The sequence below is a fragment of the Neopelma chrysocephalum genome, unplaced genomic scaffold, assembly GCF_003984885.1.
Source record: "Neopelma chrysocephalum unplaced genomic scaffold, ASM398488v2 Primary Assembly neopelma1_360, whole genome shotgun sequence".
In the NCBI taxonomy this organism is placed as follows: domain Eukaryota; kingdom Metazoa; phylum Chordata; class Aves; order Passeriformes; family Pipridae; genus Neopelma; species Neopelma chrysocephalum.
Genome location: NW_020898024.1, coordinates 257,127 through 276,869, shown reverse-complemented (window position 1 = coordinate 276,869; position 19,743 = coordinate 257,127). Strand labels below are relative to the sequence as shown.

Sequence of the window (19,743 nt, the reverse complement as noted above, 5' to 3'; positions counted from 1 at the left end):
GCACTCTGATTTTAACCAGTTGGGCACTCTGATTTTAACCTGTTGGGAACTCTGATTTTGGCCTCTGGAGCAGTCTGTGTGAGATCAGTGCCCAAAGCTCCAAAGGGGTGGATGAAAACTCGAGCACGTTTCATTCAGAGCAGGTGAGCAGCTCTGAACTCCCAGGCTTTTTAACATTCTGCTTACAATCCTCTCTTCCAGCGCCCTGCTCACGGATTCCAAGTTAATATGAAGTTGGAGGCTGTGGACAGGAGAAATCCCATCTTGATAAGAGTGGCAACAATAGTTGACAAAGACAACCATCGCATTAAGGTATGACCTTGCTGCCAAGTGCAGAGCCCTGTGCTGAGGAACAGAAAAACACCCCCTCAGTTGGAGGAGCAGCAAACAACTGCCTGGCAGCTGATGTGGCCTCAGGGCCTGCCCAACTGGAAATGATTTCTGGTGCTTTGTTCTGCTGAAATCTGATGGAATTGCCTGGTGTTGTTAGTAGCTGTTCTAATGTAACTGTTCTGAAATGACACTTGACAGTGTGATTTTCCATCTCTTGGCGTTTTTCTGTGTGATCTCTGGGGTTGAAGGCAGCATTAGTGTTCAGCTGGGGGGAAAATACCTGACAGGGTTTTTTTCCTACCATACTTAAAGGAAAACTCAAAGCAATTTAAACCCTGGTCCGTGTGGGAAGTGGCTTCACTCTCCAGTAGGAATTTGTAACATAAATGGAGTTTAAGTAATTCTTTTCACATAAAGATGTTGCCAGAAAAATCTGTTGTGCTTTGGCTTCTGAGAAATTAAGTATGAGCCAGCTAAAGTGGAGGCTGGACTGGTGGAGGCTCCTTGGCCACAGGTCTTCTTCCCAAAGGATGGTTGTGTGGGCAGGAGTGGAGTTCACTTCCCATTATCCAGCTGATTCTCAGACTCATTTGCTGTGAGCAAAAGCCAAATTTTGCCAATATTTAGTAGCTTGGTATTCAATTCATCCATTTGAAACTTCGCTGCACAGACAACCCAGTAGCCTTTAGATTCCAGTGATCCTCAGTCTTTGTTAACCTGACCTGGGTCTGAGCTACCAGTCTCTTCATCCAGCAGGAAATTGTAGCTTGTTCACTGCAAAACTCACCGAACTTGTTGGCTTTTCTGGTGTTTTGGGATCCTCGGAAAACAGAACAATTAAATGATCAGTTTGTTTGCATAGCTCTGAGTGTAGAGCACCCTGTGGTGTGTGGGGTGACACATCTGTGTCACCAGAACCTGGTTGTTCTGTAAAACACAGATGCAGGAAAACAAAGAGTTACACTGAGCACAGAGATGATTGTGCCTGACTGAAAGATTGAAATGAAAGATTGAATGAATCAGCCCCAAGCTGAGCAAGGTGAGACAGAGGGGGAAGCTGACATAAAAGCTGAGTCATGCCCTTAACTGTCTCTCTCACTGAGACTGTGCTTCTTTCAGATCCATTTTGATGGTTGGGACCCTCATTATGATTTCTGGGTGGATGCAGACAGCCCGGACATCCATCCTGTGGGCTGGTGTGCCAAGACTGGACACGCTCTGCAGGTCCCTCTAGGTAAATAGAGACACCACGGTGTTGTGCTGGGTGATTTTCCTCAGTGCATTTTGCTCTTCACATGCAAATCTGTTTAACTGCCTTTTTTTTTTTTTCCTACTTATTTTCAGGTGCTGAGGATCCAGAGGGAGCAGTGGGACAAGTGTGTCCCACTCCAGGCTGCCACGGGATCGGGCACGTCCGGGGACCACGATATGGGACCCATTACACGTATGTAAATGAGATCCTCTGAGAGTCTGAGTGCTGTTAATAATGATAATGCAACAACAAGCACCTGCACTGCACTGAAGTGATCTCAGTGTTTGTTCTGGAGGGGGTTATATCTGCAATTGCAGCTCCCTCTTGTGTCTAAATGTGCTGTTTCATCATAAATTCTGTTTATACCAGTATAATCATTATAACTGCAATGCAAACAGACTAATTCACTCCAATTTCTTCATTCCAGCAGTGCTAAAGGAGAGGTTTTTGTAAAATAATATACCTAAGAACAGCAGGCAAGGAGACATTAAGGAGGGAGAGAGTGTGGGTAGGTTATTAAAGTACAAGAGTGAGGAGTGCTCGCTCATGTTTTGTGCTCTGCCTTTTGATTTCTCTTGGAAGAGAAAGGTTTTTCTCAATAAACTATTTCAAAGAGCAAGAAAACAGTCTCAGGGAAGAGGTCTGAAGATCTGGTAGCTTATAATGTGGGCTTGGGATTTTTCAGAGTGAAAGTTGCCAAACTCACTTGTTCCATGAAATGTTCAAATAAGCAGGTTACAGAGGATGAGCTCTTTAACAACACCTCAGAGTGGGTAATAACATCTCCCTGAGTGTTTGTGGCCTCATTTTTTCTGGGTTTGTGATGGATTTCTCTGCCTGTGTGACTGTAAAGCATTGTCACCTCTCTCTGGTCTTTGTTGCTCTGTCCCAGGTTGGTTGGCTGCCCATACTCTGATGTGAACCTCAGCAGAGAGAACTCGTTACAGGACCGGCTGAGCGGGGAGAGACCTTCCCCTGGGAACACCATGCAGAAAGCCAAGAGGCTGGAGACTCCTGCCCCATTCCTGTTGGGAGCAGGGGAGTCTTCTCAGGGAGACTCTCCACAATCCAGGTGAGCTGAACATTATTCTTGGCAGGTACTGGGGAACAAAACCATTTACAAGGATAAAAACCACCGGAATTGGCAGAGAAGCAGCAGAGCATTGAGTTCATCTGTCTGTAATATTGACCCGTGCCCCAGACACTCTTAACACAGAGCAAGGCACTTTCATACCCTCATATGCCTTAATAGGTTTCTTGATTCCTTAATCCTGCTGCTCTGGTCACATTCCAACAAAGGAAATTGCATTCTGTCTCCATAAATTTTTCCTTGCTGTTTCAATTTAAAATATGTTCTTTTCCTTCGTTTCCTTGTCCTAAAACTGTCAGACCAAGGTTATTTTGCACCATTAAACAGACTCTGTGGGTATCACTTGGCAAACAAGTTGAGCTCCTTCAGACACTTTGTTTTCTTACAGGAAAATCTTGGAATTGAGCAGCATTGAAGCAAACTGTGTGTAAGTTCTTGGAGCACAGGAGGCAGTTAAATGTGTTGTGAGACAGACCAGGGCATGAAGGATTTTATTAAGATCATCTCACTGGGGCAAACTCCAGCAATACTTGTAGTCTTTTTATTCTTTGTTGTATATGAAGGATTATATATATTTTAAAGTTCATCTGTTTGTTTAGATTTATAACATTTCCAAGATCTGTTTGGCCAGAAAAAAAGGAATGAATGCTTCTCTTCCCTCGAAGGCCAAATTTACCTCCTCCCAACTAGAACTATCTTAATTTCCTAATCTTCACACCAGAATTGATTGCATTTCAATGGCACTCTTACCATAAAGCCCCCTCAGGAGATTTGGGATTCTCACAGCATAAATGGCATTCTAGAATTGTGATATATTTCTGTTCTTCTGAGTATTTCATTTCCTCATAGTGGGAGGTCTGAATTCAGCCTGTAAATCTGGTAACACTCTGCTGCTTGTCCTTCCTTGGCCAACTCTTTAGCTCAGTTGATGCATCAAACTCAGTCATGGAGACTCTTAAATGTTATCCAGAGGTATCAGGATTCAGAAATCTTAAATCCCTGGCTTTCCCCATTACACAGTGGTTTCCTGTAGCTGCTGGGATCAGAGCCTGAGTCCACAGAGCCTGATTTGTTTCTCATAATCTCTCCCAATCCATGCAGAGGAGTAACAAAGCACTTTGTACTCGTGGGGAGGGAAAGTTCCACCACTAGATGGTAGTTGCTGCTCTCACTTGGAAGGAGCAGCCAGCTTTGCTCTCCTGTGGGAAAAGGGAACAGAGGGTGTCAGCTTAGCTCCTGTCATTTGTCTGTCTTTCCAGAAAAGCTGCACCAGACAGTGAGAAGTGGTGTCAAAGCAGCGTTCACACTCCATCAGAGCAGTCTGAAAACAGTCAGGAGAGAGACTGGGGAGAGGAGGATTCCTCTGCAGACATCAAAGCCCCACCAAAAACGTAAATGAGATTTGCGTGATGTGTTTTCGTGCATTAACTGAGGTGTTTCTTGGTGCTGCTGCTGTGTCTGAAATAAAGGTGTAAATCACAACTTAAAATTTGATCAGGGGTTTGCAGCAGAGGGTTTTAGAATGACATGGTGAATCTCTTCCCTCCCTCCCAGTATTTTTGGCCCTCTCTTTCCTGCAGTGAAGTCAAGTGTGAATTCTAGCCATGAATTTAATGGCTCAGAGAGAGGTCTGGGATGGAGCAGTGCTACTGCTTATTTTAACAGGGAAAAGTTTTTAGTTTCTATAAGTTTCTATAAGTCCCATTAATCTCTATATGGAGAAGAAATTACATCCATTTCTGTATCATCTGAAATGTTCTGTAATTGATGCTTTCAGGCTTGGGTGCTCACGTGCCTATATCAAGTTCCAGCTGGTGAAACAGGAAAGCAATGGGAAAGGTTGGTTAAATTTTATGCCTTTTTCTCTGTGTGTTCATATCCCTGCAATATCCCCACAGTCACAAGCTTTTTTGGCTTTGATTCCACAGTCAAGATGAAGCTGGAGGGGATGGCAGTGGTAGTTTTAATACCTTTAAAATGATGAGGAAGAGTAAAATCACTTAGAAGGGAAAGTTTTAATACTTTGTAGAGTGAAGCTTTGTATTTATTAACTGAGAAGACAATTTGCACCAGCTCTTGTGCCAGTGCAGACTCGAGTTCTCTAGTGGCAAAAGGTTTTCGTTCCCAAACAGTCTGTGACCTGTGTCAGGCCTTGACAGAGCCAGCACAGTGTCAAGGGAGACTTGCTTAAAAACCTGGCAGATAGTTTAAGTTCCATCAACTTCTTTTTTTAGACCCTCCTGGCTATGCAGAAACGTATTCTGAATCATTTGGGGACTTTTTTTTAAGTTTTCTCTTAAGAGGAAAAGAAGAAAGGAAAGTTAAATGGAAAAAACAATGCTTTTTTTTTTACTTTTCCTGGTACATGACAGGTTAAGTTTCCAGAGCAGCTTTCTGCTATCACTTTAGCAAACCATATGCTTAACTTTCAGATTTACTATAAAAAGCCATTTCAGAGAATGGAGCTGACCAGGCTTTTAGGAGGATTTAACATGGTAATAAGTCTCCAATCAAAAATAGCTAAGCAGGCACAAACTGGGACAGGTGCCTAGGCTTTTATTTATTTATTTATTTTTATTTTTTTTAAATACTCATTTTTACCTAGTGCTGAGTTCTGCAGTGGGAGCTGAGGGATCTGCCAGCTCCGAGCTGCAGTTGCAGCTGGCAGGGAAAGCTGCCCACTCTCCCTTCACCTTCACCTGACACAGAATGATGGAAATCAGGGGAGGGAAATGCAGCAATAATCCACTGACCTGTCATGTCACAGCTACCCAGAGCTTTCAGCCCAGCTCTGTTTAAATTATTAGATCACTGCTGCTTTCTCAGAGGGAAAGTCATTTGTTGAGGTGGTTTTGGTGCTTAGCACGAGGATTTGGGCTTAGTGGAGGAAAGGAGTTGGCATGAGGTGGAAGCAGTGCCCAGCCAGCAGTAGGGGAAACTTTGGGCACAAGTGGGACCTCCTGGAGCAGGGAGGGGTGAGGAGAAGGACAGTGGGACAGAGGAGGAGTTGGTGACACCCTCCCAGGAGCAGTGTCTGTGCCATGTTCTCACCAGGAGCTCCTGAACTGAGCAGTTCCTACTCAGACTTTATTTGTTTTAAATCCTCCCTTGGTCTCATTATTAGAAATTTGATACATTTGATGCTGTCCCACTTCCTTTAGGGACGTGGAGATGAGGTGACCCTCAGGACAAGGGGAGTGACTGTTCCCTAGAACAAGCTGTACCTCCAGTGCTGCTTTCCCTTTATCCTGAAAACCATGGAAATCTGGGGGGATTTTTATACTCCGCTGTTTTTCTTTGTGCTTTCCACGTAGCGACTGGCACAACCCCCAAACCTGACACCCCGACCCACTGACAGCCACTGAGCTCAGGCAGCTGCTCCAGGCACAGGGAGCCTTCCCGAGGGCAGGGATGAAGCGGGAATGGGCAGGGATAAAGCGGGAATGTGGTGTGGTTGCCGCGGGATGGCGCTGGGCAGGCAGGGGCTGGGGGCAGCCCACCGTAACCGCTGTAAACCCCAGGAATGTTTCCCAGCTTGTTTCCATCCTCTGCCTGGCTTCCTGTTGTATAAGCAGCACGTCCCTGCAGGACCATGACTCTGCACTGCTCCAGTGATCTCATTAGGGAGGGGTGATTTCTTCCTCTCGGTTTTTTTTTTTTTTTCTGTCTTGGTTTTTAAAGCTTCCGTCACTTGACACATGAGGAGGGAGTTGATGTCTGGAGGTAACAGGCAGCACTCCTGGCCTGGGAGTCTCCCCAGGAGCGAGCCCAGGCCACGGGCTGGCAGGCACAGAGCCCTTCCCAGGCTGGCTCCAGCTGGGAGCTGGAACTGTGCCATCAGTTCCCAGCCGAAGATGCTGTTACCAGAACTCCTCCACCTTGTCAATAAAAGGCTGCAAACATCTTCTCTGTTAGCAGCATGACATCATTTTCCAGGGAAGAAGCTGACGATAAAGCCTCCAGCCTGGCAATCTTATCTTTTTTTCTCCCCTCTCTCCTGCTCAGGAGGGTGGGAAGGACGGCCTGGAAGCTCAGGGTGCCGTGCCTGGCCCTCTCTGACCGCCCTGCCTTGCTCCCCTCTCCAGACTGTGACCCTTCCTCCTGCTTTGTAATTGCTCCTACTTGGAGCCTGGCTCTGACTTGTCTCCTTTCCTTTTCCAGGCCCTGATTTGGATCTCCAGCAGGCCCTCCACCAGTCCATCTTCATGCCTTCCCTGGCCTCTAACCCGACCCACCGGCTCCATCTCTTCTGGGAGCAGCACTGCAGGCTCTTGCCAGAGGTCTCAGGCCTCACAGCCAAACAAGTTGCCAAATGGACTGTGGAAGAGGTGAGTTCCCTGTTGTTCTACTCTCCTGGGCTGCAGGAAAGCCAGCTCCCTCCTCCTCTGGAGTGCCAGTTGGGAGACATCTTTATTTTCTTCCCTTTCCCCCTCTGGTTGCTGTGCATGTGCCACAGCTGACTCAGCTGGAAGTTACACCCAAGTCCCTTTAGCAGGCAGGGATCCCTGTTAACCCTCTGGGATCCACAGCTTCAATAGGATTCCCTCCCTCCCTGCCTTTGTTTGTTTATTTAGCCCTTGATCTCTCAGTCCTCAGGCCTGAAGCCTCCTTCTGACAGCAGATTCCCTTTCTCCTTGATCTCCCTCCCCCTCTCCCGTGGCTTTGCTGCTGATTCACTTCATTGCAGAGAATTCCAAACTGTGCATGCCCACTCCTCCTGCCTCTCCCTGCCTGATTCCCCTGGGACAAAACTGCCCACAGCCTGACCTGATTTCTGGCAGAGGTATCTGTGCAGCTGGGGCTGTGTCTCTGCAGCTCTGGAGATGTCTCCTGTAATTAGGTGGTGTGTGAAAACCCGGAGTGTTTTGTGTGCTGAGTAGTTGGTTTTTGCCTCGATGCCTTGGGCATAAATAATATTTGTCTCTGCGCTTGGGAAGTGGTGACAATTTGGATGCTGGCACTTAATTGCAGGGCATTTAATCCAAGAGGAATGTGCTGTAGTGTTGTGCTTGCAAGGATGCAGGGAATCTGCAAAGCAGGAGAAAGGTGCTGCTGTTGGTGATGCAGAGAGGATCTTCAGAGACTTTCAGAAAGTGCATTTTCCCCAAGTGCCTCTTAACAGCAGATAAATCCAATTTGACTTTGCTCTTTGTGCTGGAGGACTGCTGGGAGTCTGGTGGGATTGCAGTGATGTGGGAGATGGGAACCACAGCAGCTGGGAAGGGGATAGAGCAATTAGGGTTGCTGTTTTAAAACTTAGTTGTTGTGGCGGTTTTTTGTTGTGATTTTTTGTTTCTTTCTTTTTAATAAAACTGTGTTTGAAGTAAATTCGTAGCAAGGAGGAAAAAAACCTCTCTGAAAGATTTGCTGTTCCTGTCCTTTTGAGAAAGCTTCCAATGATTTGTCCAAAAGGTCTTTTAGCAAATCAATAAAGTCAGAAGCAGTTAATCCTCTGACATGATAATCAAAATCTCTTTCTTTTGGATAAAACAGGGAGGCTGGTTCAGGGAAGTACAGTGTCAGGATCCCAGCCAAATAAAATCTGTCCTTTGCAGTTGACCTTTAAAGCAACTGCTGGGCAAATTTAACTGGGATATTAGTTTGATAACAGCAGGGACCACAGGACATGGATGGAGGGCACTGGATATAGTGATTCCAACCCTGAACTCTGTGCTGCAGCCTGAAACAACCGAGGAAGTTTTGGCTGCCAGTAGCAGTGTGATTGGCACATTAAAAAGCTCAGTTGCAGCCCCACAATGGACTGGCTGAAGTCATTACAGGTTTTTGTCTCGAATTTCAATCAAGTGGGTCTGGTTTTGCAAATTATGTTCATCACAGATTCCCAGAGGAATCAATTTGGGCTCTGTCTGAGCACTTGCAGGATCAGCATGTGCAGTGCAGTGAAGCCTCAGGTCTGGGAGATGAAAGCAGCAGGACTTGCTGTGTTTTAGGGAGTCCAGAGTACATTTGGTCTGTTGGCATTTGGGCTCCCAACATCTTCCTGCAGGGCAAACATTTGCCTTTGGGTTGTGCTTTGAACTCTGCTGCACAAGGGAGCCCATTTTGCTGATCTGTAACAAGGGTGTAAAATTCTCCTTTGGTTTCAGGCTAAAGAACTGGTTTTATTTTATAAAACCCACATTAAGGGAAGAAATGTTGCTTTAATTCTCTGCTGGTTGAGAACAGCTGAAATGGCAGAGCAGCAGCAGCATTTAGGGGCCCTCCAGCAAAGAAACTCCTGGTAACACTGAGCAGGCAACAAGAGTAGTTACTTTAATGCAGCTTTGGTATTTATTGAAAGCTTCCTGTCATGTTTTTAGGACACAGCATATTGACTCACAGAAGAACATTAAGATGTGCTGCAGTTGTATTGTTCATTAGTTAATCCTGCATCAATGTTAATACCTGGGGGAGGGGGACTGTCCTTGTGCCAAGTGCTTTTGGGTTTTTAAATCCCAGTTAAGCCCAGCCTGTCTCTGATGGCCTCAGGAGGGGTGTCAGTCCTGCAGGAGCTGTTACAGGGGTGCAGTGTGAGACAGGCATTTGCCACCCAGGGATATAAATCCTGTGCTCATCTCAGTGTGTCACATCTGGGATCACATCAGCACCTTCCAGATGGGTCATATGGAGTTTCTAAGGTGTTTTCAGCTCTTTTTCAACCCCTTTTCCTTTCCTAATGTGCATTGGGAGTGTGTAAGAGCTTCCAGCAGACAGCTCTGGGAGCATTGGGGTGGTTACAGCAGGGATCTATTTCTCCAATTTCTCCATCCCTTACAAAAGGAAAGTAGTGTTTTGTTGCTGGTTTGCATAGGAGTTTGCACTTCTACAGGAGAAAATTTGGAGTTACTGCCTGATGGAGATGTGGGTTTTAGGGATTCCCTTTAAAATGGAGCAGGAAGGGCTGGCAGGCATTCACTTCCTCAAAGGAAAAGCCTTGATCCCACTGTGTTCCCAACCTGTCCCAGTTCCTCACCGTGAGCCCCTCCAGCCTCAGCCTTTCCCTGGATTCAGGGTTTCCCTGCCACTGTTCGGGGGCTGGGCTGGTTTCCCGTGGTGTCACTGTGTTTTTACCTCATGCTCCTGAACCTGCCTTGTCCCTCAACTGCCACATCTTGGTCTGGGGACTCTCCTCCCCAGCAGTGATGGACCAGGCAGGTCACTGTGGCTCGATGGAACCCGGGCTCTGGCTCCCCTTCTGGGGACCTTCACTCCTGTTTGCTCCTTTTCTCCATCCCTGATAAACCCCAGGGCTCCTGTTTGTTTAAAAAGCCTCTCCTGTGGCACAAAGAGCTCCCAGTGTCCCTACAAAGGACTCCTGGGACAGATCAAAGGTCTGTCACTCCGTGTCAGTGACAGCAGCCAGCAGCAGTCGTGCAGGGAAGGACACAGGAGCCAGGCAAGCTCAGGTCATTCCCAGGAGGTGTCTGCCAGCCTCCCAGTGCCACAGACACTGAAGAGCCTCTTGCCCTGAGGGGCCCAACTGTCTCTTAAATTCTGGAAGGCACCAGACCCTGCAGAGGGATTTTTATTTGTGGTTTAATAATAAGGGGTGGGGACGATTCAAAAGGAAAGTGGTGTTTTGTCATTTGTTTATGATGGGAGTTTGCACTTCTGCAGGAGAAAATCTGGAGTCCCTGCCCGATGGAGATGTGGATTTTAGGGGTTCCCTTTAAATGGAGGGGTGAGAGGGATGCTCTGCTCTCAGGTTACATAATAGAAACCACGGGAATTGGAGCTGCTCCTGCCAGAGGAGAGCAAACCTGGAGGGCACTGAGAGCCCCATGACTGCAGGGAGGGAATGACTCTCAATCTGGTGGTGGGATCAGCTGGAGATGCAGTGACACGATTTAGGAGAGGCTTTGACAATCCTGAGTTGAAGGGGTGCTCGTGTGTGACAGTGACCCCTCCCAGCTGCTTGTTTGTGCACAGGAGGAAATGTCACATCTGTAACAACTCACATGGATGTGCCTCATGAAACAGAGCTGCTCCTGCAAGGGAGCATCCAATTAGCAGGAGATGTTTGATCTGATTATGCCTCAATGTACAAATATTCTATGAACCAGTGGAGCTACAGCTGGAGAAGACAATACACATTAATTCATCCTCGGCTGCTCCTTGTGCTCCTTAGTGTTATATAATGTAACCCAGGTCTCCAGGGAGATTATTCCAAATGTTAACAGATTCCCTGCTGAGAAAGGTTCTCCCTAGTGTGAAATGTAAAATTAACTTTTACTTGTTTAATCCTCTTGGTACCATGGATCCTGTGCACCCACCACGGATTAAATAAAAGCAGAACTCCTTTCCTTCCCAGCTCTCCTGCCTTTGGATGTTGGTAAACCAGCAGTGCTCATTCAGTTGGTTTATCTTGTCTCTCACAGGCAATGTCATCCTGGGAAACTGTCTAAATCCTTTTTTCTTCCTAATTTTACTTTCCAGCAACACTGTAGAGAAAGTGAAGTTGGGGATGGGTTTAGAGTAATGTAGCCATACACAGCTTTTAACCTGGAAAAATAATGTTGATTTTGTGAAGATCTTTTGGAGGAATGGAGAAGCAGGGAGAGAAATGATCAAATGGCAACAGGGACAGTTATTGCTGGTAACCAGAATATGCAGAGGAGTTGCAGCAGCAACCCAGAAATATATCCTTCATTAATGGGAGAGTTTTAAGTATTAAAGTTGTAAAAATTTTTACATAAAGAACTCATACAGAAATAGGAGCTTTTTGCTTGACGGTGTCCCACTTTAATTGTCCACGTTTCTCTCCTGGAATTCCAGGTGGTGAGCTTTATCCAGCGTTTGCCTGGTTGCAAAGAACAAGCGTCTGTGTTCAGGGAAGAGGTAAGTGCAGCGTGCCCTGCCCCTGGGCTGTGAGCACAGACCTGCTCAGCCGTGGCATTCCAGAGCCTGTGGCATTCAGGAGGCTGTATTCCAGCATGGCTAATTGCATCCTGCTGCTTTAAATTTCCCCTGCAGTTCCAATCAGGGAGCCTGTGCTGAACATCCTGTCTTGGACCGTCGTGCCGAGGCTTTGGCACCACTATAAAGATGTCCTGTTGGAGTGGGGTGGGGAGGATCTCATCTGCTGCCTCTAACGAGGACATGTGCTCCTGGGGAGCCTGGCAGGCACAGGGTTTCCCAGGAATTGCTGGCTTCCCCCATGGGGTGAGAGCAGGAGGAAAACCTTACCTTGAACAAGGAGAGGTTGGGAAGTCAGAGCATGTCCTGCCTGTGGTGTGTCCTGTCATTGTTGCCATGGGCTGGGCTGGGCTTGTTCCCTGTTCCTGGTGTGTTCACCATGGCTTTTGGGATAAGGCTGCCCTGGTTTTTGGCACACTTGTTTAGGTGGATCATAGGGAGGGGCTGTTGAGTGCTTCAGCTTCCACTTCCATTGCAGGTGGTACTTGGAGGCTCTTTGTGAGCCCCCGATGAATTTGCAGGGATGAACCTTGTCCTGGGCTCATCCCACAGCCCAGGCAGGACATGAGGGGGGAATTCGGTCCCTCTGCTCTGCCCAGTGAGACCCAACGTGCAGAGCTGCCTCCAGCTCCAGGGGAACCAACATCTGAAGGATGTGGAGCTCCTGGAGTGAGTCCAGAGGAGGCCCCGGAGATGCTCCAGGGCTGGAACCCCTCTGCTGGGAGAGCTGGGGGGGTTCACCTGGAGAGGAGAAGGCTCCAGGGAGAGCTGAGAGCCCCTTGAAGGGCCTAAAGAGGCTCCAGGAGAGCTGGAGAGGGACTGGGGACAAGGGATGGAGGGACAGGACACAGGGAATGGCTTCCCACTGACAGAAGGCAGAGTTAGATGGGATATTGGGAAGGAATTCTTCCTGTGAGGTGGGGAGGCCCTGGCACAGGTTGCCCAGAGAAGCTGTGGCTGCCCCTGGATCCCTGGAAGTGTCCAAGGCCAGGTTGGAGCAACCTGGGCTGGTGGAAGGTGTCCCTGCCCATGGCAGGGGGGTAGAATTAGATGAGCTTTAAGGTCCCTTCCAACCCAACCCATTCCATGGCTCTGTGACAGCTCCTGCTCTGGCTGGGAGGGCTCAGGGAAGGGCTGTGCCTCCTCTGCAGTGACAGAAAGGGCAGGTTTGTGATAGTTCACTGCTCCAGAGCTGGCTCCTGTTCAGGGTCAGTCAGGCTGCAGTGCATTTTGTGGATTTATGTATCTGTGCTTTCCTTCCCCTTGCTTTAAAAAACATGCAGACACACGCAAAATAGAGAGCAAAAGAAATAGAGGCTTGCAAAAAGCACTGTCCACAATGTGACAAATTTTTAACTGAATATATTGGGAATAGTGAAATTTACTTAAATGAACCAATCTTTCAGTGTAGCTGAGTATAAAAGGTGCATCCTGATTTCTAGGGAAGATGTATTTAGAGGTAAGAGTGCTAGATAAACTGTACCAAGCAAATCTTGTCATGAATCCAACCATTCTCCATGTATTTTATTTTATTTCTTGTGGCCATAATTTAAACAACAGCCACTCCTGTCTAGTTCTGACAGTGTCATAGCCATGGTCTATTTTAATCCCTTATTTCCTGCAGCCTCCAAGTGTGATTCCCTGTGCCAGATTTGAGGAGCTTGCATTGTTTTACAAGTTCATGCTCAAACCGAATTGCCAGTTTGAAATTAAAACCCTTTTAGCAGTTTGGCTTTGGCCAGAGCTACAGGTGTGAGTGACAGGAGAGCTGAGCTCCCCCACACTGTCCATTAGCTGGGATCAGCCTCCCAGTGCTCCACATCCAGGAGAAATAAATCCCTGGTAGACTTCTCTTGGCGGGGGGCTGGACAGGGATAAGTTGCTGCTTACATTAGGAATGAAGGGAACAAATTGTGCACAGAATTTTAAAAACCGTCCAAATAAGATGGAACAAAGAAATGAATAATAAAGCACAGACTTGTTTCTAGGTCCAGTTCAGGGCAGGTCTGTTTAAAATAAGCATGTGTGAGGCAATGCAGTGAAAATGAAGCATAGGAATAATATTGGACTCCAAAGCATTTTGAAATGTAGGACTGTTTTCCAGCAGTTTTCTGCTCCTCTTGACTCTATTATTTAATTTAAACAGCAGCCCCATTTGTTTCAAGCTATTTTTAACACGTTCATTGCAGCAGTGTAGACTCTGGGCAGCCTGAAAATAAGATTTGGGGACTTTGTGTGGCCATCTGTGGGCTGGGAGCACTGCTGGCATTCCCATTGGAGGAATTAACTTCCCAGTTCCTCCCAGTTACTTAACTGGGAGGTTAAATAACTTGCTCTTGCGTGGTGAGAGGTGGGGAACCCAAATCTCCTGGCTCCCACTCTTTGCTTTAATCAGATGTTTGCCCGAGTTTACTCAGTGTTTCCTCTTGCACCAGTCATTGACATCCAAAAAAATTCCAGTTGGGAAGGTAACAAAAATAGCAGAACTGTTATTCTGGCTGGGCTGAGTGTCCCTCCTTGTGTGCTGCACTGGTGAGCATCAAGTGAGAGGAGGAGACACTGTCAGTCCCTGTAAATGGACTTTAATGGAATAACTTAGGGAGACACATATTGTTTGTCTGTGTCCATTAATCTTTCGCTTCTTCCCTGCAGCATTTGGGGTTTATATTAATTATATCTGTGTTGTCTCTGTGGATGTTCTTGCTCAAGTAAATTTTTAACCTCTTCTTAAAATAGTATGTCATGATTTCACTCGCTGCTACCTAGAGCATCCTGGATTTTCACATGGTAGTGTGTTAATCACTTGCTTAATTTGCATCTCATTGAATATCTCCTTGCTGGTGGATTTTTCCAGACTTTACCATGCCTTGGTCTATCCAGCACACGGTTTCTTTTGCCCTGTGCTGAGCAAGCCCAGTTAGTGCCACTGAAAAGGATTTCACAAGAACCTCCTGTTTCTCCTTTAAACAGAGACTTGTTGTCTTTGGGCATAAAACATCCCAGCTGTGGGAGTAGCCAGATGTTCACGTCTCAGGGATTGTTCTCATCTGTAAGGTTTTTAGCAGAACTGACCAAAAAAAGGGTGTTTGCCTTTAATTTTTACCCTGAACAGCTTAACAGGGGTGGAGGAGTCTGTGCAGGGGCAGTCATGGATCAGGGTAATATATTCATTCTTGGATAGATTGGCATTCTGGATTTTCTGACCTAATTTCTGGCCACAGATTGTGTATGGGCTGTAGGATTTTTGGCTTTTTAAAGCAATTCTAGTGACTCTAAATTCTGTTGAAGAAGCACCTCATGGTCTCTCCGTAAGCACACCCTGAGGCTTCTCCACTTGTAGGAAAATGCAACGAGGTCTGTGATCCTTGGAAAGGGCAGCATGTCTGGGAACATCCTGGGGTGTGGGTGCCAGAACTAGGGAATGACCAGAAGTGGGAATCCTGCCTGTCCCTTGCTGGTTAATCCCTGTTTTTGTTGTGTCCCAACCTCCAGCAGATCGACGGCGAGGCCTTCCTGCTCCTCAAGCAGAACGACATCGTTAAAATCCTCAGCATCAAGCTGGGCCCTGCCCTGAAGATCTACAACGCCATCCTCATGTTCAAATCTGCAGAAGACAACTGAGAAGAGCCCTTTGGGCACATCCCACAAGGAATTCCCAGGGAGTGGGTCTTCAGCTGTGAGCATTCCAACGTGCCGAACGGGCGGATTTCGGGACTCGGACGTATTTTAAGTAGAACTTAGTCAAAATATTTTGAGGTTATAAAAAATCCTGCCACAGTCTGGAATATGGGGCAGCTTCACTTCCAAGAAGAGGATTATTATTATATTTTGTAATTGAATTTGGTTTTGATATATCAATCTCTTTTGGAGATGGAGAAGAAACCTCCGGTTCTAAGGGGAATCCAGGGTAGCATTGGTGGAGCTGCAGGAGCAGGAGGAAAGCTTGGAGTAAAACTGACTCTGTGTCCCTGATAGTGCCTGAAAGAGAGACTGAGTGATCACCAGCGAGTTGAACATGTTCTGTGTGTGTAAAAGAGTGAGGAAGGAGGAAAAAGGTGCACTTAAAGCAACTCCCCCATATCCTTCCCTGCTGTGACTCAGGAGCTGACCTTTTCAGGACTGTTAAATCCCAGTGTCTCCTACTGATCCTGGTGGTTCTGATCCCTTGGCTGCTGGGCTGCTTAAACCAGAGCAGGAAGGGAGTGTGGCAGAGGGTTTCCATCAGGCATTGCTTCTGCCAGCAAGCAGAACCCTCACTTAGATCACCAGGATGTGTGCAGGTGGGCTTTGGGTGGGAAAAGATCCCATCAAGGAATCTCCCACGGGAGACAAAGATAAATATTTTAGCTGTAGTTCTCCCCCGGTGCTTTTGTGCAGCTGCTCTCTGGGCCAGGAACGTTTTCTGGCAAAATGGCACAATCAGGAGCACTTGGGGACCGGATGGGTTTGTTCTTGTCCTCTGCACTGTCAGCCAAAAGCTGGGAATAGGAGTTGGAAACCCAGCAGTGGCCGCAGTGTGTGTGTAAACAGATTTCCTAGAAACAAATGGCTTTTCTTTTGGACCATCCAGACTGCTGAGTGTGGAGTGCTTTGGCCCTTCTCCCCTCCAGGTGGACTTTGGAGGGTCCTGTGGGGCAGAGCTGCAGCTCCTCTGCCTGTCCAGGAGTGAGGCAGGCAGAGCACACATCCAGGGAAGTTGGATTGGAGAGGAATCAGGGTTTAAACAGACAGTAAAACGGGATGGGAATCACTTCCCAAAAGAGCTGAGGTGCATCAGGGAGGGAGCACAGCCTGTGTCCCTGTGCAGGCAGCCTGTGCTCTCCTGGTGGGAGCACGAGGGCTTCCTGCTCTGCTCGGAGCCAGAGAAGGAACAGAGGCAGTTTTAGGAACATGCCCATGGCACTGTGACATCCTGGGTGGGGTTTCCACACCGTTACTTCCCGAGCTGTCCCCTCCCCATGGAATCCTTGGGAGACACGGTGAGCACCTCAGTGTTCCCGCTCCTGCCTGGCAGCACAGCAGCTCCTGGTTCCCCCTCCGGATGCTCTCCTGAGATATTTGGCAGTTCTGGAGTTTATCCAGGACCACCTTAGCTCAGACAGACCTCACAGCCCTTCATCCAGAGCTGCCAGGCTGAATCCTGCATATGGGAGCCCTTCCAAGTGCCAGAGGTGTGTTTTGCCTCTGCCAGGGCTGTGGGAATTTCTCAGGGCACTGCATGATGACATGATCCATCCATAGGTACCTCAGACTCCCTTGGCATCTCTGCCAACAGTGTTGCTTCCCCAGAGCCATTGGGAACAGGATGAACACACTGTCCAGGCCACGTGGTGACACAAGGAATGCACTTGGTCCTTCCCTCATTCCCCACGTCCTTTGTCCAACCTTCAGCTGCTGGGAAGGTCCTGGTGACTTGGCCTAAAGTAGGAAGTTCCTTAAAATTGTAAATAGAGCAGAATCTACCCCACTGAAGCCATTCAGTCCTGGAATAATCATTTAGAGCAGTTTGTTTCCATACTCTATTTTTTATAAGATGTTAAGGAGTTTAAGTCTTCACAGAGAAGACACAGGGTAGGTGGGATATTTAATAACTGGAACATTAAATATCAGCCAGGCAGCTGCAGGAGAGAAATTCACTGCAGTGGCAAGGACTAGGCAAGAGATTAATTTAGTGTATTAAAATGCATTTTTAGTCTGATAACCAGGATATTCACCAAAGAGTCACATTCCTTTATCCTGCTCTGCACATCCAGCATCAACGTGAAGACTTGAATTGTAAGTGGCATGTCCTGGGCTCAGACAGAACTCGCCTTCTGGGCAGAGCAAAATTGTTTCCTGACAAGTGGAGCAGAGGATCCAGAGCTGGGCTGTTTTATTCCTGGCTCTCCACTGACTTGCTAAATAACCCTGAGCCTTTCCTTGCTCCACTTTCCCTCTCTGTGACACCCAGCCAGGTGGGGTGAGTGCAATTTTGCCTTTCTCTTGTTCCTAACGAGCAAGTCCTGCCAGAGTTTCTGTTTCACCTCCTCCCTTTGGGAACCTGAGTTGGGGGACAGCAGATTGCCTCTAGCACTGAACCAAAATATAATATTAATTTCATTTCTTCTTACTATATATAGATGGAGGATGAAGAGAATCGGTTAAACAAGCAATGAGATTCTAGTCAGTGAAATTATTCAAACAGAAGAGAAATCTTTAATCCTTGGGGCTTCCAAGCCAGCTGGATCAAAGAGGAAAATGTGTTCTTGGAGGTTGTTCAGTGACAGCCAGCACAGTGCTTTCAGCAGGGGGGAAGGAGGAACCTTTTAGGGCTGGAAGGAGGAGGAATGTGCTTCTTGTGCCTTTTTTTGTAATCTGATAATTGTCTTTGCAGAGCAAGCAAGAATGTGCACACATCTATTACCCACTCCTTTCCCAAATATAGCTGTATTCCAATAAAATCCAGCAACTTCACCGGGCAAAAAGATTTAAAACTCACTAATATTTACAAGACAGAAAAAAACAACTAAACCAGCTCACTTTTTAGCCCTATAACTTAGGAATTTGTGGGTTGCTGATGCTGTTGCACGTGTGTCAGGGATTGTTGCTTTCCCACGTGTCCTGGTGAGTTGTTCCTGCTGCCAGGCTCTGCTCCAGGCCCGTTCCCAGCCCTGCTCCAGGCCAGGGCTCTGCAGATGCCTTTGGTTTGTCTGATGCCTTGTTGTCTCATTGGAAACGTGCACTTTGAAGCAAAAAAAAAAAAGCCCGAAGTTGTGGCTCTGCAGGGAACAAAGCTGAGGCTGGTTCATTCCAGCTGGGATTGGGAGGATTTGGGGTCTGCTGGATGTCGGCAGCAACCAGTTCTTGGCCCAGCTGAACCCAGGAGCCACTTAGAAATACAAATATATTCCTCAGAAGCCACCCAGAGCTGTGACAAGTTCCCGTGGGCCGGCAGAGAAATTGGGAAGTTTCAGTTCTCCAAGTGGGTCTTACTCCTGGCTCTGTTTTTCTTCCTGCATCCCTGTTTTTTTTGAAACCCAAAGCAATCAATTTTTCACTCTCCTTTTCTCTTCTTCTCCTCGGTCTGGAGTCCTGTTGGAATTTTTCTGTGCCATCACCAATGATCATCCTTGTAATCCAGTAGCAGCAAATTCCAGCTCTGGGTAATGAATCCCATTAAGGTTGGACACTGACAGCAAAACTCTTCATCCAGAGGGAAAAACCCAGCACTGAGCCCAGGGATAAGCTCGTTCAGCTGTACAAGATTTCCTGCCTGCTACTTTCATGCCCTGCTTAGGGATTTTAGACCACAGAGAGCTTTAAAGTTTCTGACATCCCCTCCATCATGTGACGAGCCAGCTTATTTTGGAGATTCCTGTTACTTGAACTGGAAACACGTGCAGGGGAAGGGAGCAAGGCTGGGCTCAGCCTCGGGAATGTTTGCCTGTTTGAAACCAAATACTTGAGCTTTTCGACACTAGCCATGCCCTTGCACTCCACCGATGCTTTCCTCTGGAAATGTGAATAAAATTAATATAAGTTCAGAGCTGGTTTGTTCATTGTGGGCCTGGGTGGGGTTGCTGGGCTGGCTCTCACTGGGGTGGGATGGTCATCACGTGGTTTTCCTCCCCCTAAACCCACACCTGGCACAACACAGGCAGCATTTTCATCTTTTCTCCCTTTTTTCTGTCTCTCACCTCTGTGTTGGAGCTCTCCTTGATGCGTGCACTGAGCAGCACCAGCTTTGGCTGCGCCTGCACCTGATCCCCAATTCCTCACTGTCCTCTGCTGATGACAGAAGGTTTTAATGGTAGAATCCCAGCATGGTTTGGGTTGGAAAGGACCTTAAAGCCCCTCTAGTCCAACCCCCTGCCATGGGAAACCTGTGCCAGGGCCTTGCCATGCTCACAGGGAAGAATTTTTCCCTAATATCCAACCTAAACCTACTCTCTTTCAGTGTAAAGCCATTTTCCCTTGTGCATATAAGAAGCCCCTCTCTCTCCTGTGCCCCCTTTAGGCACTGGAAGGGGCTCCAAGGTCTCCCCAGAGCCTTCTCCAGGATGGACACCCCCAGCTCTCCCAGCCTGGCTCCAGAGCAGAGGGGCTTGATGGTGATGGGAGCAGAGCCTTGCAAGTACCAGTCCTTAAACTCCAAACCCACTCAGCCAAGGCC

At 47.4% G+C, this 19,743-nt stretch overlaps 1 protein-coding gene across 4 annotated transcripts in view; it reads left to right on the top strand.

Moving 5' to 3' along the window:
- Positions 1 to 19,114, top strand: part of LOC113978712 (lethal(3)malignant brain tumor-like protein 3) — a 41,205-nt gene extending 22,091 nt beyond the window's left edge. For 3 of the 4 annotated variants that reach the window (XM_027705849.1, XM_027705848.1, XM_027705851.1), the window contains 9 exons: positions 202 to 312; positions 1,453 to 1,567; positions 1,678 to 1,777; positions 2,478 to 2,657; positions 3,935 to 4,066; positions 4,453 to 4,514; positions 6,837 to 7,003; positions 11,451 to 11,513; positions 15,084 to 19,114. In XM_027705849.1, coding sequence (XP_027561650.1) covers positions 202 to 312; positions 1,453 to 1,567; positions 1,678 to 1,777; positions 2,478 to 2,657; positions 3,935 to 4,066; positions 4,453 to 4,514; positions 6,837 to 7,003; positions 11,451 to 11,513; positions 15,084 to 15,212 — 1,059 coding nt within the window. In that variant the 3' untranslated portion in view covers positions 15,213 to 19,114. The remainder of the gene's footprint in view (positions 1 to 201; positions 313 to 1,452; positions 1,568 to 1,677; positions 1,778 to 2,477; positions 2,658 to 3,934; positions 4,067 to 4,452; positions 4,515 to 6,836; positions 7,004 to 11,450; positions 11,514 to 15,083) is intronic. The other variant, XM_027705850.1, reaches the window with a different exon arrangement.
- The last annotated feature ends 629 nt before the right edge of the window (positions 19,115 to 19,743 follow it).